Here is a 19,846-nt window from a genome sequence, read left to right on the forward strand (position 1 = left end):
TTTTCAGTTATTGGACTATGAACCTAGGGCCACACTTCAAGTTCCTTTACTTCTCAGTCTTAACAAGGTGGAAGTTGCTCTGGTGAAGTCTATTGAAAGTGGCAACACAGATCTGGTCTATACAGTGCTCATACACCTGCACGAAAACATGCAACTTGGCAATTTTGAGGTAATATACAATATTATGTAAGTGATGGTTGAAACCACAGAGCATAGAATAAATATAGAGTCGCCACTCCTATACCTACAGCTACGGTATACCAGTAGTGAAGCCGATTTCCACCATCTTGGTAAGAGTGTCGGGCTCGGAACTTTGAAAACCCGGCGTCTTTACCACTGTGTTATTCTATGCTACTTTATGAATTAGATGAAGCTACCGCTCCGAGGGTACATATAGAACTACCCCCCCTTCGATATTGACCTAGGACTCTGTCCCGCAGGCTTTCAAAGTTCTGAGGTGAGAGTTTTAAAAGTAAATATTGATTGGTGGTTTCCATGGTAACAATATAATGGTTTAAATGTAAATGCACACCGGGCCAGCCACCATCTTGGTATAACATTTTTACCGACTTCGGTTACAAAAAATACAGGAATATTTATTATGCAATCAAAACTGAAATTAATTGGACTTTTGACCAAAACGTACATTGATTTCTGACTACGCTTTGAACCTAAAAAAAACACTATCCTGATACAAAACAAACGTTAAAATAAAATAAACTAAACTCCTGACGTAAGATTTTATTATCTTTTTACATTGACATGCATTGGCAAATCCAAAACTTCAGCATGCATAAAGTATTTTGCATTGATGATTCCAGTCTTTATTAGGCATTTTAGGATATTAGTTTACATAAAAATCAACTGAAATAAGTAAATAAATGTAGGTATAACAAACTAAAGAAGTAACTTACAATCTGACTAGAAATAAATAAACACACTTTCATCAAAATCATAAATGAGTACTTCCTAGGTACTTAAAAAATATAATAACTTAATTTTTTACATAAATATCTGCTACCAGTCCTTTCCGCAGCAATGTACACAAGTGTAATTAGTTGAAGGGCCTATCTTGAATAGTTTTGGATTATGTATGTAACTTATTCTGATGACACCTCAAGAAGTGGATTCTTTTTTTTTTGGACTGAGGATGGCGGAGTTATAAAAAACCACCCAAACATATGTACAGTAGAACCTTTTTTTTAGGGAGAGGAGGGAAAATGCTTTTACGCACACAGGTAGCCAGCCTGTAGTGTGAGACTCCTGAAATTATCAGACTACTCACTAAAAAACCCCCTCTACTCTGTTGGACACAGACCTGGAATTGTTTGTCACATTACTTCACGTCAGGCCAACATGTGACCTAAGGCCCCGTTTATGCACCAAGAGCGGGAGCGGGGCGACAGCGGGCCCCGCTTTTTTTTTTGTTGGTGCAAGCGATAGCGGTAGCAGTTGGTCAAAGGAGAATGGAAAGGGGACACAGTCTTGCCAACTCAAACTCTGCCAAATAATTAACTCAGCTATTTGTCCTAAGTGCACGTGTGCGTGGGTCAAGTTGGCAACCCTGGCTGCAACCGCTCCCGCTCCCGCCACAGTCTCATTTGACTCAATGTAGTTGAAAACCGCTCTATCCCAAGCAACCGCTGCGATTTCTAACTACACAGCGGTCGAATTAGAAACCGCAGCGGGAGGTCAACCGCTACCGCTATCGCCCTTCATGCATAAACAGCCCCATTTAACTCAATGGTGTTGAAAATCGCTCCCCGCTGTCGCTGCCGCTCCCGCTCTCTAAGCCCTCAGGGCTCAAACCGTTTCTGGCATTTAGATTCCTTATGACCTACACCGCATTCTGGTCAAGGTCGAGCTTCTTGGCGCAGAGAATACCCTAAATGTAATGTGACACACAAGTTATAAAATAAGACTTGTTATCAAGGTTGACTTCTTATCGAGGATGGCAATAACATGTGATTAGGGGTAAAATATTTTCAAGGGGATTTGAAAATGACCCTTGTTATCGAGGGTTACTTGTTATCGAGGGTCTTGTTATCGAGGTTCTACTGTAGCAAGTTTCAAACAATACTACTAATTAGTTATGGATTGTCTGATGAAGTATGTTTTGCCATAATTTGTCATAAAACACAATCTATCAAAATAATTATAATAAAACACTTAAATTAAACTCCTTTTAGAAGTATTAAAGTTTGGAATCTCAAAAACCTAGGGGTTTTGAGATCTGAGATTCAGTTTTGAAAAATCACAATTTTAAAAGTTATGTAACAATATTAGTAATGGTCGGATCCGGATATTGGACTACCGGATCCGTTGGATCTGAGCTAGAACCGGCACCCGATCGGATAAAAAAAAATCCGGACCTTGGGCTGGATCCGGTTTTTGATGGATCCAATTTTTTCTAATTTTTCCTGATTTTTTTACTAACACGAAACTGTCTTTATCCATGTACAAGACCGATTTTGTCCCGATTTTTTTACTAACACAAAGCTGTATCCATACTGTACTACTGTACTAACACAGTCTGTATCCATGTACAATACCCATTCTTTCCCGATTTGCTTACCAACACAAAGCTGTCTGTATCCATGTACAAGACTGTTTTTTACTGTGTAGAACACAGTATAGTCTTCTTGTACACAGACACAGGGTATTTTACCTGTATAACTTCACATGCCCGGCTATCAGTACTGTGGACCTGGAACAAATTTAAGGAAGAGATTAACAAGAGGTGATCCAGGCATAAATAAATTGGATGCTGCATGAAAAAATCACGATATAGCATACTCAAGATCGAACTACAGTATAGTAAAATATACACAGATACCCTTTTGGTGGTCATGCAAACTTAGCACAAAGTTTCATTTTATGATTTTGAAAAGTTTTAGTGTCCCCAAAAAATGAGGGGATTATGGGCTCAACTGGAGATTACTCTATATATAAGATATATTAACCTTTAAACATTACCAATTTAATTTTAAACAGTATGATTTAAATTGGCATTCTGTTAATTTCATTTTTTTCAACCCGCCCTTAGGACAGTGTGTATCTGGATCCGGATCCGGTACCGACATTTTCTTGGATCCGCCCATCACTAAACAATATTATTCTGGGGTTATGTTTATAAAAGTAAGAATGTATTATTTTAGTTTTTAAAACCATTTTTTAACTAGAGGTAAAGCTTTGTAAACAAAGAGTAATGTTTTTTTACTCTATGTACAGATGAAGATTCGACAGTTTCCTCTAGCTCAGGCCCTGTACCTCAAGTATTGTAAGGAACATAGTAGAGAACGACTCAGAATGATTTACATGCAAGAAGATGACCATTTCGCTCAAGCTGCCTGTTTCATACAAGATGCCTACGACCCAAAGGTAAGAGACTCATTTAGCCATCAGTTAAAACCACACGTTTGTGAAACTATAAAAAAAAAACTAACAATGAATGGGATTAGGATAAAAGTGAAAAATACCTTTTAAGACTTGACATATATTTTTTTGTAATACGAGTTCAAAAAAATCACTAAAAATGTTGTTAATTGTTCTGTAATTTTTAAGTAGACAATAGACAATTCCTTTATTACAATTTCATCAAGAAATGTTACAGCGTCAAGTTTAAATAAATAACATTGGTTGATTGGTATAACAATAATAGATACAAAGTGAAATGGAAAAGCTTTTTCAGTGTTGTGTGTGGTCTTGCCATGCAAAGAACTCCATTAGGGTGTAGAAAGCTTTGTCTAGCAGCCATCTCCGTAGCTTCCTCTTCATCAGCACAGAGCCTCCAATTTTCAAGTGATCTGGTAGCTTGTTTAGCATCTTCACTCCTGCATACAGTGGTTTCTTTTCAAACATTGCTGTTCTGTAGCCAGGTAGCACATAGTTTCCTACATATCTGGTATTGTATTCATGTATATCTCTTTGTTTAGGCGGGTCTTTGGTTACACAGTAATAAACAATATTTAGGATGTAGATGGAAGTCACCGTCAGGATGTTCAGGTTTTTGAAGGCATCTCTACAGCTTTGTTCTTTACTTGTGCTATTATTCTGATAGTCCTTTTCTGCATAACCAGGACCTGGTTAAGATTGTCCATAGTGGATCCGCCCCTGACAGTAATACCATAGCTTATATGGCTTTCAAACAATGTATGGTTTGCAGTCCTTGTTGCCTTAGAGGTACTAGTCTCTTTGATTTGTTTTATGGCAAAACGAGCTGGCCCGAGTTTTTGGCAAAGACAAGCTACATGACGATCCCAGGATAAATTTTCATCAATTATGAAACCTAGATGTTTGATTTCTTCAGCTGCTGTCAGATTGGGCATTTAAGATTCTGTAGACTTTTTATTTCCAAAGTCATTTGCTTGGTCTTACTTTCATTGAGGACTAAGTCATTTTTCATACAGTAGTCCTGTGTCATATTGAAAGCAATATAGGTGTTAACTTCTAGTTGATTTATGTTTCTGTTTGCTGTAAGCAGTACAGTGTCGTCTGCATACATGACCATTTTGCTGTATTTGCAGGTGTTCCGGGAAGTCATTAATAAACAGCCCAAACAGAACTGGCCCTAGGACAGAGCCATGGGGAACTCCTCTGTTAGTCGGTAGCAATTCAGATCTGACAGTATCTGTAAACCCTTTTGTTGTGTGTTTTATTTCTACCATTTGGCTTCGCCCTTTTAGATAATTTACAAACCATTTCAGAGCTGTTCGCTGGATTCCTAAATTTTTTAAGTTTAGTTAGAATAAGATCATGTCCCAAGGAATCAAAAGCCTTGCTTAAGTCAAGATACAGGCTGGTGATTGTGTTGCCATTTTCTATGTTCTCAATGATATATTCAACAAAGTCTATCAGAGCAGTTGTGGTTGATTTTCCAGGAACAAACCCATGTTGGCTGTTTGTCAATGCTTGGTTTTGACTAAGACGCTCCTGGATTCTTACTTTTATAATATTCTCTATGAGTTTGGAGACAGATGAGAGCAGTGAGATAGGTCGGTATTTAGTGATGTTTTGTATGTCCCCTTGTTTGTGTTTAGGAAATACCTTAACTGTTTTCAACTTGGTTGGAAAAGTCCCCTCTGCCATCGACATGTTTACAATCTTCATTAGCGGCAATATTATTAGCCTTAAAAAATCGGATCCAAACGAGAGTTTACTGTACTCATTAATTTTGTACCCATTTTTTCTAGAAAATGTAAAACACAAATTATTTTAATTGAATGAATTTGGAGATTTACGAAGACCACGTATCTTAACAACTGTTTTACAGAGCACTACAAGTCGGGAAGCTTCTTTGGTTGCTGCAGCGGAAAAGTTCAAAATTGCAAAGAACGAACTTCACGCTTGTTTGTGTGACGAACAGTTGAAGTTGTTGAAGTACCAGAGGACTTTGGAAGAAAAATTCCACAGAGATTTCGTAAACGGAAGTCTTCAAGACACTGTTGTGGGTCTCTTGTCCTTGGGAGAGGTCAAACTGGCAGACAAACTGCGAACTGAGTACAAAGTTCCTGATCGCAGGTAAGATGTTGATCAAACTGCTGTACTCTGTTGGTATAAAAGATTATTATTCATTAAGTACTGTGATAGTAATTGCTAAATGCAGGGTGCAAGACCATTGCCACCCTTGTTTTGAAAGTACAAATATTTTTAGTGTTTATTGTCTTTGTGTTTAATATGTCTTCTTCATGTCAAAAGTTAAGTAGATAATTTAACAATCTAACTCCCTGGCCTCTGTTAGACCTAAAGAAAACTCTCTTCCTTGGTTGGAAACGCTGTCAGTGAGTGACAATGAAATATTCTAATGTTTTGTGTAGGGGTGTGTGAATATTCGAAAGTTTGAATAGTTGAACGAATACTTCAGTATTCGAGCCTAACTCGATCAGAATGAGTATATTTGAACATTTGAATAGTAAACAAACTTAGAAATAATCTCTAATTTCCACCAAATAAATCATGGTATTGTGTTGTTTTATTTCATTCCAACATTTCATGATTCATCGGCAACGTCAGCATATTATGACATCTTCCTTAACTCTACACACGAACACGACCATTTTCAAGGACAATAATTTTATTGTGTGATTATTAAAATCACTCCGCTCAGCTGGCTAGCTTACAATGCTCCAATACGATAGGCTTACTGCAACCTACTTGCATGGAAACACAAGACTGTCAACCATTCTTATTTTATTAATTAACAATAGCCTATTTTAGCAGGAATTAAGTTTGTATTAGTTTACCAGACAGATATCTATTTGTATACATTTTAAATATATTCTTTTAGCTTGGTTAATATTAGGATCTACTTTTTGTAACAGAACTTAAAGTACAGTAGAATGACGAAATAAGTCGTCTGAAAGTGTTGTCTGAGTAGCAACTAGTAAGCTATGAGGATAGAACTACACTTCACAGTCTTTGGCATAGATTAAACATACTCCTTAACAAGACACAAACTCGTGAATTAATTTCTATGAAAATAATCAGCAAGTTTTTTTTTACATTTTTGAACAGAGAAATATCTTTTTTTAACTCTACTTTCTTGTTTTGTTACACAATTTTGTCTCTGCTTCTCTTCTGAAACAACACAACCAGATGCGTAATAAAGGCCAATGACCTAAATATCATGATTGTGCAATGGTTGTATTTTTATGTTAAAATGCAAATCATGGCATTAATTTGAATGTATTTGTAGTTAATTCAAATTATATAGATTCAAAGTTTCTACACGGAAAAAGAGAATCTGAAGTCAAACAGGGCAAAGGATTTCCGAAAATACAACTATGTATCATTGTCCTGCTATTAGAATCCCAGGCCAAGCCACCCCTCTAGTCTAAATATAGCTTCAAGGTTGCACCCTCCCCTCCCCCCCCCCCATCTCCATTCACAGTGGCCCGCTCCTTTCGAGGTCATTGTCCAACCAATCCCACCCTTCTATTGTTTGTTTTGTCTTACTAGTATTTATATTCTCATTCTGACTTTTTCTTTAAACATTAAATTAAATAAATCATGGAAGACGTAAAGGAATAAAAGTGATAAAACTTTTGAACTTTATAGACCAAAACTACTGACTAAACAAGTTCTTGGAAGTACTTGACTTGACTACAACAATGTCGGCATAAAATATTAATGCAATGGTTTTGGGTTTTGGGACTGCTAATGGTTTTTTAGTACCTCGGTGCACCGCAGACCCCTAACTGAATGCATTTATATGTTTTTAAAAGTTTAAAATAAACAACCCGTTATTGTGTTGGTTGGAAAAAAGTAACCAGTTGTGTTACATTATTTTGTCAAAATGTTGCTGCAAACATCTTTATTCCAAAAAATGCTTTAGGCCTACCTAATTTTTAACTACTTTATTATGGCTATGACATGCTATGACCTATCATAGTTGTAAAATAGGTTAAGCCTTTATCTTATTTTTTTTCTTGATATAATCATGTTAGGAGCCAAAGGTGATATAATGTGTGATACTGTAAAAATTGTTTTTAGAAAACCATAAATGTAGGAAATTATTCATTTTTATAGTAATATCAATTAAATAAAATGAGAAAAATACTGGAAGCCCTGTACTGTACTCATTTTGTACCAAGAACAAATAAAATAGGTAAGGGCAAAAATTTATTATTTTAAAATGTTACATTGGTTAAAATCAGAATTATTAACCTTAGTAGGGTTCCAAAACTGTGATTGGAAAATTCTTTGGAGTCTATCATAATAACATAAATATTCGCTCGGTAATATTCGATATTCGAAAATATTATGAAGTATTCGATTCAATTTGATTTGAACCCAAAAATCACTATTCGCACACCCCTAGTTTTGTGTATAAACACAAAAAAATGTCATTGTTTGTTTTCTTGTGCCAGTTTGGAATCTATCCCATTCAGTTTTTGATTGGTTTTTATAATTTGAGCCTTTAATTACAGTTACAAATTTAATGCCTTCATTGACTTAAATTAACAATAAAGTAATGTTATGAACCAGGTGCGTGTACTGAACCAAGTTATGCGTACCATAATAGTCCAGGCGCTAAACGGGTTGAGTATGCACTGAAAGTCTGACAAAATTTGACTTTTGATTATTGTTGGGGACATCTAGTAGATGAAAAAAATCGATGATGTCGCATTTCTAGGGTGGTCACAACTCGGGGGGGAAGGGGGGAAGTTGCGCGGGTCATCGGTTTACGTTTCCGCGTCTAACTCACAAACGGTTAATGATAGAAAGGTGAATTAAGCGTCTATCTACGCCTAAATATATTGTCTTTTAAAAAGGTTATTACAACCTTTCTTCTATCTCTTATACTTTAGGCGCTAATCAACATTTATTGCAAAAAATAAAATTTAAAAATACTTAAAAATGAAATATCGGAAATATTGAGCTTGTTTAGGGCATGTTACAAACTATTTATGGTTAGAAAAACTAACAAGTAGTACAACAACACCAAGTTTAAAGAAATCCGTGCAAAAACAACAGAGCTACGTTGATTTCAGTAAGAGTAAACGTGGAAAATTCGTAGTAGTACCGAGGCGCGCATGGACGGTACGTAGCCCACAGTCGATATAGGTTTGATGTTGTAAGTAACTATGGGAAAGCTGAATTTTTCTATGCTGTTAGACCATGTTGCGATTATCATTTTCCCGAAAGTCAACACTCCTCCCCCCTTGTGCTTTCCTCTAACCCCCCTTTTTAGATAAATTTACAGCCTCTTAGCAATTAAGCTATAACTTTAAAACGGGTAAGGATAATAATGCAATATTTTATTAATCATTTTGCGTTACGATAATCTACAAAAAGAATTATTAGATGAATAAATGATGAAGAAGATAGATGATGAAGAAGAAGAAGAAAATGTGTTTATTGTAATAAAATATCAATACAGTGTTTTTTATTTAAATGCAAAGAACAATGGTCAAAGACCGTCTGTTTTGTGTTAGACACACTGATTTTAAAATATTTTAAAACCGTTTAAAAAAATACCATGAATCACATACAATTATTCATAAAATAAACTGATTTCCACTACAGAACATACACAAATAGCACTACATACTAATAAAGATCAGATAACAATTGAATGAATAATAAAATTTAAATGTAGCCTACTGAAAATCTGAATTTTTCTTACAAACAGTTAATAATTCATAAAACAAACCTGTTACTTTTATAATTTACTTTGATAGATACTTAACAAACAATATTTTATAAATTTTTTAAATTACATAGATTTTTCCAATTTTTGTATCGATATCTCAATTCTTAAATTTAATAATTATACTCCATTATCAATTCCCAACCTTTACTCCACGCCTCTTTAAGAAAATTTCCAAGTGCCCGCCAATCTTTGCCATTTAAAAATTCAAAAAAACTCATATTCATTTAAATATAACTTGTTAGACCAAAATGGACGTATCTTTTTTTAAATTGGAGATTCTGCTATAAAAGGGTACACGTTTCATCCCGGTTGAGATTACATAGTGAACATACACAAATTTTATTTTCCATATAGAGTTAACTTTTTACTAGACGACCCCTTTTAATTGTAAAAAAATGTTTTTAGGGATGGTTACGAATAAAAAATATATATCCACAATTTTCCAATATGGCCAACAACTTTGTTATTTCTTATGGAATACGCTGTATTTTAGTATTCTTTTACAATTTAAAAGCTATTTTCTTATTCGTGACATTTTTTCTCTAAACCTACCCCATTTAGGAGTTACAGCGTGTTATATCTAAAAGAAAGGCTTGTGGTGTACATTCGGCATCCTGTAGCTCATAAACGAGTAAGTTGAGAGAGAAAGTGCAAAGAATAAATAAGTCACATATAAGTCCTCGTTCAAAAAAATATATAAAATACGTAAAAAATACTGATTTTGTTGTTTTAAAAATGGCCACCATTTTCAAAAATGCTAGCTTACTTTGGCATTTTTGGAACAAGGAAATGTCCCTTAAATATTGGAACAATTTATTTTATGGTTTTTTTTTAAATGTAGATGTGATTTGAAAACTTGTTTATTCTTTGTATTTCCGCTCTTAAACTTACGTTTATGAGCTGTGAGGATGCAGGATGTACTCACAAACCATTTCTTTTTCGATGTAACTCCTAAACAAGTAGCTTTAGAGAAAAATGTCAAGAATAAAAAGGTTTAAAAGTTGTGCGTTTACATTCTAAAACAATCATAAAATACAGGGTATTCCATAGGACTAACAAAGTTGTCAGCCATATTGGAAAATGGCGAACATATTTTTAAAATTCGAAACCACTAAAAAAAACATCTTAAAATAAAGGGTAGTGTCCCATAAGAAGTTAACTCTATATCTCATAATAAAAAGGTTATCTATTGGTTCACTTTAGGTGAGACACCCTGTATAATAAAATGAGGCTCTGGCGTACAGCAGCAAATGCACGATATTCATTCATATGTATCCACTACAGTCTGTATATGTACTGAATGAGCTACATAACGTTAATATAATCTATATAAAGCGGCAAATTCAAATACAAAAACCATAATATACGTAATTTTTTCATTGTTGCGGTGCACAAAAAAGCCTGAATCCTGTAAAATCAATATACTGTACTATCTATAGCTACTATATGCAAACAAACTGTTAATAACTATGTATCATTTTCAAATGTAAACTATGCACCCCAAATTTTGTATCAAACATTTTGTTGTGCGACCTCGTGTAAAAAATCTACAAAGAAAAGTTTCATAAATTAATCCGCAAAAAATATTTTTTTATGTTTATGATATTTTTTAACTATGAATATTTAGGATACCATGGTAAACACTTGTTGTAGAATATCGTAACGCAAAATGATTAATAAAATATTGCGTTATTATCCTTACCCGTTTTAAAGTTATAGCTTAATTTCTAAGAGACTGTAAATTTATCTAAAAGGGGGGGGGGGCACAAAGGGGTAGGAGTGGGGACTTTTGGGAAAATGCTCATCTCAACATGGTCTAATAGCATAGAAAAATTCAGCTTTCCCATTGTTACTTACAACATCAAACCTATATCGACTGTGGGCTACGTACCGTCCATGCGCGCCTCGGTACTACTACGAATTTTCCACGTTTACTCTTACTGAAATCAACGTAGCTCTGTTGTTTTTGCAGGGATTTCTTTAAACTTGGTGTTGTTGTACTACTTGTTAGTTTTTCTAACCATAAATAGTTTGTAACATGCCCTAAACAAGCGCAATATTTCCGATATTTCATTTTTAAGTATTTTTAAATTTTATTTTTTGCAATAAATGTTGATTAGCGCCTAAAGTATAAGAGATAGAAGAAAGGTTGTAATAATCTTTTTAAAAGACAATTTATTTAGGCGTAGATAGACGCTTAATTCACCTTTCTATCATTAACCATTTGTGAGTTAGACGTGGAAACGTAAACCGATGACCCGCGCAACTTCCCCCCCTCCCCCCCGAGTTGTGACCACCCTAGAAATGCGACATCATCGATTTTTTTCATCTACTAGATGTCCCCAACAATAATCAAAAGTCAAATTTTGTCAGACTTTCAGTGCATACTCAACCCGTTTAGCGCCTGGACTATAAACACATAGATGACCGACCACGGTCTCTCGCTCGATTTGAGCAAAACCGAGATCGTGATTTCGTCAAAAAAACTGATTGACACCATCGGGTTTAGGGTGGGGGCCGTCGAAGTCCAAACCGTTCGTACTGCCAAGTACCTTAGGGTCATGGTGAACAGCAAGCTTAGCTGGCGGGATCAGATCTTTCGTACAGCGGACAAGGCCGCGAGGGTGGTTTCTTGTCTTAACCGGTTGATGGCCAATGTCGGAGTGCCTCGGTCCAGTCGTAGAAGGCTGTTATTGTTTTCGGTCCAGTCGTAGAAGGCTGTTATTGTTTTCGGTCCAGTCCGTACTCTTGTACGGAGGTGTGGGGAGATGCTCTCAATAAGGAGATATATATAGGATGCAGCTCGACCGAGTGCAGACAGGCAGCACTAAGGGTAGCATCTGCCTACCAAACAGTGTCCGAGCCCGCTGTCCTGGGGTTTGCTGGAGCCATCCCCGTCGAACTTTTGGCGATGTAGAGAAAGGCAATTTATCAGTATCGTGAGGAGGACCAGGTACAAACAGAGGAACGCACCCGCTTCACCAGCTGTGGCAGGAGAGCTGGGAACAGGAGACACGGGACATTGGACCAGGCAACTGATACAGCAAGTCCAACCTTGGGCTAATCGGCGGTGCGGAGAGGTGAACTTATACCTCACCCAATTTCTGAAGGGTCACAGCTTTTTCGGGTCGTACCTGTTCAGGAAGGGCAAGGCCGAGCCACCCAATTGCTTATACTGCCCAGGCATTCCCGATGACGTGGAACATACTTTTTTCCACTGCCAACGTTGGGAAAGGCCCCGCCTGGCGGTTCAACAGTTCGTAGGACTGCTGTTGGTGGACACCGTCATACCGATGATGACCGGTGAGGACAGTTGGACCTCTGTGTCACATTACATCCAGGGTATTCTCCACGCCAAGAAGATCGACCTTGACCGTTATGCGTAAGTCATAAAGAATCTAAATGCCAGAAACGGTGCGAGCCCTGAGGACTTAGGTCACATGTTGGCCTCACTTGAAGTAATGTGACAAACAATTCCAGGTCTGTGCCCAACAGAGTAGAGGTGGTATTTTAGTGAGTAGTCTGATAAATTTAGGAGTCTCACACTACAGGCTGGCTACCTGTGTGCGTAAAAGCTTTTTCCCTCCTCTCCAAACAAAAAAAAAGTTATGAACCACTATTTTTTCTGTCGACCATCATAAGGTAGTAATGTTGGTGAGAATCCACAAATCAGTTAACACCAGAAGACCAGATGTAGCTCTACAGAAAGCATATAGGCTATGCTTAAAACTGCTTCAATCCATAATTGTTAAGACATCAATCGGATATCAGGGTTTTGATAATATACACATTAAAATTTGTTTTTGCTCATTTACAAAATCAAACTTCCAAAACTTATTCTAGTCTTTTACTGATTCCACACTTTTTAACATTGTTGTATTATTAATTTAATACAATACTTAAGAAATTGTAATGGAAATAATTTGAATTTACTGTTCAGCCATCTTTAAATTATATGTTGAGTTATACGTAATAGTCCGCTATTTATTTGTAATGGTGTGAAGCTAAAGACAGTTTTCTTATGTCATTTATTGTTTCTAGGTACTGGTGGCTTAGAATCGAGAGTTTAGCAGAACAAGGGAAATGGACAGATTTAGAAATATTTTCCAAAAGTAAAAAATCTCCCGTTGGTTATGAGGTAAGAGGCCCCCAAATACAGGAAAATATGGTTTTTCTGTTATTTTTATTTATTATTTTACATAGACTAAAAGGTGCTTTAATATTCAGTTTAAAAAATTTTGGTATCTGAATGACACAATTTTCATAATTGGTTACAAGAAAAGAGACACTCACAAAATTACCTACCAGTCAGATTTTCTTTGATTCAAGTTCTTTTTTTACTCTTAGGAGTGTGGCACCATTCAACCATAGACACTATTTCATACTCTTCAGGGATTGTTGGATCCTTCATTCTTATTCAGTTAATACAACTGGAAACTAAAATAAAACACAAAATAATTTTTTTGTGAATTTAATAAATGTAAATTGTTTATACAGTACTCTAAATTATTTAAGATAAATCGGCCGTGGAATGTAAGGTCGAGCAATACGTGTATGTAAAGTCATAAGTTCTCTTTCACCCCAAGATTGAGGGTCAGAGAGTTATGCGCGTATTATGAGGAGTTGAGGAGTTAGGTGGAATGTAAAACAATAATTAAGGACAGTCAAATGCAGGTGTCCTATCCCGGCGCATATCTTTTGAGTTATGAACATTTGAGTAGTGATGTGTCAAAACTCAAAGCCATCTAATCTTAAAATTGTCAAAACTTTTAAAGAGTTTTGGTTTAAAGGTTCAAAACTTAACCGTAACTGCTGACCTTTTTTTGCATCATTATTATTGTTCATGACAGAAAATATGCCGCAAGTCCCCTGCCAAGGTCACAAGCCTCTAGTCATCTCCTATCTGTACTAGTGACGTTGTGGATACCCTTTCCATATCCATCAATATCCCTATAAGAAAACAAATTAAACATGTTTGGTATTTTATTCCTCACGGATCGTACATATAAATTGCCATTTACATTTTGATCCTCAATAAAATTTCTAAGCACTCTTGAAACCTTTTGTTAAAATTCCTAAATTCCTAAACATTAAAACTAACACTGATGAAACAAGTAAATTATATTCTGAACTGCAACAAGTCTCATAACTACTATTACCACAACTTACGTTCAATAAGGTTTCATATCGATTCGAATATTGACTGTGAATGTTTGAATTGGTCTCATTTTCATGTTTGTCAGGGTCTGGAGTTGAATTTACGCGTATGCCAATATATATTGTTCATAAAAAATTTGGTTTTTAGGCTCAAAGTGCAATAAAATCACATATTCATGTTAATTTTTTTACTTTCGGTTTCGAGTTACAACATTTTTTGACCACTACTTTACTCACACCATTTCTGAGAACAGTTTGTGTCGGCAAAAGAGGCTGTAACATAACCTTTACGTTGTACAGTCATACCGATCGGAAATAGCACATGATTCACAGTATTTGATCATCATTAAAGGTCAGAGAATCGAGAGTCTACTACAATACTCATTTATGTAAATACCAAAAAAAAATGTATGAAATTTGCAGGTAAAGTGCCTTCATACTGACTTGTCTAAAAATTATCTCATCGCCTCACATAACTAGTGATATAACCATTAATCATTAATACTAAATTTTAACAATTAAATTATATTTTTCAGCCGTTTGTTGATGTTTGTTTAAAACACAACAATCAGTCAGAAGCCTTAAAATACATGCCAAAGGTACGAGAAGAACTGAGAGAAAAATATATCAGCAAGCTTGGGTGAGTTTTTACTAGCCAGCATAAATAATCATTATCCTCGGGGTAGAAAATATTTGATTTTCATGACACATTGATGTTATCCCCGTAAACATGAATCTAATTGAATAATATTTCCACGATTATATTCCATTTTGTTCAGCTCACAACATTTATTAGTGTACATTGTTTAGTCTTTAGGTATTTGTATTGAATTGATAGATTGGCTGAAAACATGTAAGGTGTTATATTGTTAAATATAATGTCGGGAGGTTTTCATTCCAATAAAAACTTTTATTTAGTACTAATTGGGTGACACCAAGCTTTTTCCTCCTATGATTTTTTTGTAAAACCAAGGTTTAGAGTGCACTCAGAAAACAAGCCTTACAGATATTTTTTATAATTTTGGGTTAAAAACAGCTGTTATTATTTTGTTGCCGTGAAAGTTATTGAAGCCAATTTTTTAAACACTTACACGTGAATCCTCTAATCAATGCCCTTATTCTATTTTTTTCTTATTACATACAATAGATACAATAGATCTAGCTTCAATATATCTCCAATAACAATGACAAGCGAATAATCAAGAAATGTTCAAATTTTGATGTAAACTAAAGAACAGTCCTTTTAAATTAAAATAAGACAGTTCTAAATTATCAAAATAAATGGTAAAACACAAAGAGAAAAAAATATATGTGTTAACTGTACCAAAAAAATACATTTACAAATATTGTTGATCCCACATATTTAAAAATAGTTTGAATCACAGTCTTAGTGGAGGACATTAATTTTGTTCAAGGAACGGCTCAAGGCCAGGATTTTGAATTGTAAAATTCAGAACAATTTGTAACAATTCCAAATTCTCATTTATTATGTCTAGTCTACTGAAGAAATTGTGACTGTAAACCATCGGATTGTCCTCTAGGCCTGATTCTTAAAACGTCTTTAAAAAATGTGAATCAGCAAACCCAAGTTTCAACCAGTAGTTGTTATGCACACGGTTTCTTCAATAGTCAGTAAAAAGGGTTTCAATTACAATCTGTACTTCCTTTGATGGTTTGACATTGTTAGGATAAAATAATTATAACGTGGAGCAATAATGAAATTTACAAGACTTGTCCTTTGAGTAAGCTTAACACGTTGTTTTAAAAATTAAACTTTATAACTAATGTTTTGTATAAAAGTTTTTAATTTTGGATATGCTGCTATCTTAGTGGTTTGCATCTCAAGTTTTCGTGTTAGATTTGCAGGATCTGTTTATAGCATATGCACAGATATCAGACATTTCAGAAGCTTAGAACGTGTTTCATTGCATATGTTTCTCCAAATAAAAATCGGTTGGTGTAGCGACTAGAAAAAAACCTACCACTTTTCCACAAACATTGTGTCTTCTAAATAATTTCTGAAAATGACAAGAAGTAATTTTTTGGGTCTTCTGTGGAAGAAATACATATTTGTTTGAATACATTTTGTAAATTTATTGATCTTCTTAGTGTCATGTATTCCCAATTTGTGGAGAATCGATAAAAAATATGCCTGTAGGAAATGTAATTTATAAAAATTAAATTTGAAGCATCGTTGATGAAAAAAAGTTTAGCCATTTTTCACTTGTTAGGATTAGCATCTTGAGCCAGGGAAGTGATTTGAGCATATTAGCTTGGTGAGTGTTTCAATTTTTGTCCCATTTTGGGCTGATTGTGCTTTTTGCAGTTTTGCAGAATCTTTAATTGTGCAGCTTTCTGTGCTAAACTTCTTCTGGATGTTTTAGTCTGTCAAGCAAAGCCGCTTCATCAGAATTTTTAATTTTTTACTGTTTTCTTCAATGTTTATTGCTAGTGTTGCAATGGTTCCTATTTTTTTTTTCTCTTGGCCATAAATAGTTAGTGCACCAGTAATACAATTTAGCTTTTAAAATGGACTATACCAAAATATTCTTTGCTTTAAAGTTTTTTTCATCTAAGACTCGTCATCTTTAAAATGATGGTTTATAATTTATGATCAAAAAATGTGTTTAACAACTACTTCACCTATATTGCTGTTATTTTGTAAAGTGCATAACTATGTAACTGTTTATTTGACTTGGCTGTGTAGAATGTAGTGAAGTAAAATTTTTTTGTACTTAAATGTGATGGTGGTCTTCCACTTTAATTAAGTCTGTTGCCAAACAAAATATTCATCGATAAAAATAGCTTTATGTTTTTAGGTAAAGCTATTATGATATTTGATGCCATTATAAGATGGATTTTCTTGTAAATCGATATAAGAACATTGGCGAATTAAAGGGGGCTTCCTCTCCCCAGATTTACAGAGCATAAACAAAAATTTTGTTTTCACTGTTAATTAGTTGTGCAGTACGATTAGGTCCACTATTATTTTTTTTTCACTATTAAAAAATTAACTTTAGGTAAATACAACTTATATTTTTCTATGAAAAGAATTCTAAAAGCTATACTAACATCTCTAGGGGTTTTGTTTTCACTAATGAGATTTCAGTGTTTATCATATCTTTACCATTCCTAACTAATATTTTAGCCAATTTTTTTTACATTACGTTGGCACATTATGTTCTTAGCCATATTTGTGATACAGGCTGATCAAAGATGTGTTGGGGGCTGTTTTTAATCCGAAGCCCTTGGAGCTAGGGCACAGCACGTGGTTCGTTAATCCATAAAGATCTGCAGCATCACGGTTTGTCTCTGTCTCTTAGCTTTTGCTCGCTTGCACTTAACTACTTCAAGCCTGTCTTTCCTCACAAATACCACAATGTCATTGTACTCTCACAAGATTTCACAGATTTACAAGCAATATTTTTGTACTTTGATTGTTTGGGACTAACTGTTTGTTGTTACGGGAAAAGAAAAATACGAGTTGATTGATTTAAATTTAAAATTACCTGACTCTATGGAAAAAATAATTCCAAAGAGTCTAAGAAAGGTGTCAGTGATAGATATTTCCAAAAATCAATTGAAGAGTTGCTGAGACATCAAAAAGTAAGTATTTTAAACTACAGCCAAATCAGCTGTTAGCCCTACTTTAGATTTACCTTTGCTGTTGCCTGAGTTCTTGTAGGGAAAATGTTTGTGTCACCATATGCATATCTCCACATTGTAGGGCATTTTCAGCACTCTTAGTCTTAGTATATATATTTACACACGTGTGGTTACTAGTGTTGCGGTCGGGTCAGTTGGACAAGGCAAGGACGGACACGCGGCGGAGTCACTGCAGGGTTTTTTCCTCTGTTTCATTTCTTCAAGACCTACTGTCACTCCGCCGCATGTCCGTCCTTGTGTTGTACAATCAACCTGACCACAACACTAGTGACCACACATGTATAAATACAATATATACTTGAGTGTTAGTGATGAGTGACAACGAAGCAAGATGTATGGAGTAAAAGAGGTGGGCCAGGCTGAGCGTGCCCCTCTCCCACCTCGCCTATCGGGCCGAGGCAGTGACGTCACTGCAGTCCTCGAGCTGCTACTCACAGCCCGTAGACAAGACTTAGATAGATGTTATGTTGCGTTGCTTACGCCAGTTTGTTCCACGCAATTGTTAAAATCGGTTTTGCTTGGTGTTTAATATATTAATATGTTATTCCTTCCATTTCTGCAATTGTTGTTACTGTACACCACTAAGAATAGATCTACTGTACTCTGATCCGGTAAATAGCATCTAATTTTATGATGTATATATTTTTAGGATAGCCTACTTAAGTACAGTTGTTCATGAATATATTAGTTAGTAAATTAGATACCCTTAAGATTTATAGCTCTTAAAATTATTAATTAAATCAAACAAAAATTTTTCGCTATACAGATATACCAAATAAAAGTAGCTTTTGGTAATGCACAATCATTAGATTAGTGTAATTAGGGATGGAACTTTATTTTAAATAAAAACACTTTATTTACAAAGTGTATCTCTCACCATTGGACCATGTAATCAGTTATAAATACATTGCGGTATTAGAGTTCTTGAAATATTTTACAATTTACTATTGACAATGACGTTTCTTAGTTGATTTTTTAAATTTTATTTTTGCCATTCATATGTTTTTGCCTGTTTAAAAACTTCAATCTCATTACAACCTACTATTCTTCTTTGAGCAAATAGCTCAAGACGGTCTAGAGGTAAACAATTAACTTAATGGCTTATGGCTTAATGTCTTTACTTTCTTCACAAGGGTCATTTTTTCATATCATGGCTTTTGAAGTATTTAATTTTCAATTTATAAAAATTCCTTTTCCAAAGTCTCAAGTTTCATTTAGCCTACATTACGGTGTTTTAATTTTACAACACAGCTTGCATATTCTTTTGTTTCCCCCTGTAAAATTTTCTACGTTTTTGTTTTGTAAAACATTCCTCCGGATCACTGCGATAATACTGTTTTCAGAAAACACAAGTTTGATTCAGGGCTCACGAATGTTTAAGTTACATTCCCCAAACCCAATAATTATGAATTTAAATTCCTTTACAAAACTTCAAAATAAACAAATATAAAAATGTTTGAATTCCAAAAATCCTTTCTTTTGCACCTTTCAATCCAGACAGAGCGTACCTTTTTTTCGGAAATCTAAAATATGACTACTATGTCGAACTTAGTTTAAGTCTTAAAATAGGTAACTGTCATTATATATAGCTAGAGCAAAACGCATATACTAGAATTTTTTTATCTCAGATAGTAAAGTAAAGTTTTCAGAAAGTAAACTCGTATAAACACACCAAACAAACGTGCAATTATATAAAAAAAAATCCTCTTAACACGAAAATAATAAAGTTTAAAATGAAAAGTATAATACGGAATTAGTATTTTTTCTTTAAAAGTACCTGTGAACCAAGCTTTCCTCAGGGAAAATCATTAGTATTCCCTGAGAGTACTCTTTGGCCAATGCAATTTATCCGAACAGATTTTTTGGTCT

At 34.8% G+C, this 19,846-nt stretch overlaps 1 protein-coding gene across 5 annotated transcripts in view; it reads left to right on the forward strand.

Annotated features, from left to right (window-relative positions):
* LOC128998730 (vacuolar protein sorting-associated protein 16 homolog) overlaps nucleotides 1–19,846 on the forward strand; it is a 57,121-nt gene that overhangs the window by 25,983 nt on the left and 11,292 nt on the right. For 2 of the 5 annotated variants that reach the window (XM_054425050.1, XM_054425049.1), the window contains exons 12-18: nucleotides 8–169; nucleotides 3,232–3,381; nucleotides 5,273–5,520; nucleotides 13,196–13,292; nucleotides 14,848–14,951; nucleotides 16,543–16,587; nucleotides 17,517–17,615. In XM_054425050.1, coding sequence (XP_054281025.1) covers nucleotides 8–169; nucleotides 3,232–3,381; nucleotides 5,273–5,520; nucleotides 13,196–13,292; nucleotides 14,848–14,951; nucleotides 16,543–16,587; nucleotides 17,517–17,598 — 888 coding nt within the window. In that variant the 3' untranslated portion in view covers nucleotides 17,599–17,615. The remainder of the gene's footprint in view (nucleotides 1–7; nucleotides 170–3,231; nucleotides 3,382–5,272; nucleotides 5,521–13,195; nucleotides 13,293–14,847; nucleotides 14,952–16,542; nucleotides 16,588–17,516; nucleotides 17,616–19,846) is intronic. The other 3 variants (XM_054425052.1, XM_054425051.1, XM_054425054.1) reach the window with 3 other exon arrangements.

This window comes from Macrosteles quadrilineatus, unplaced genomic scaffold (assembly GCF_028750875.1).
Source record: "Macrosteles quadrilineatus isolate MER2022 unplaced genomic scaffold, UCM_ALF_1.0 Scaffold_7__1_contigs__length_78375512, whole genome shotgun sequence".
Lineage (NCBI taxonomy): Eukaryota > Metazoa > Arthropoda > Insecta > Hemiptera > Cicadellidae > Macrosteles > Macrosteles quadrilineatus.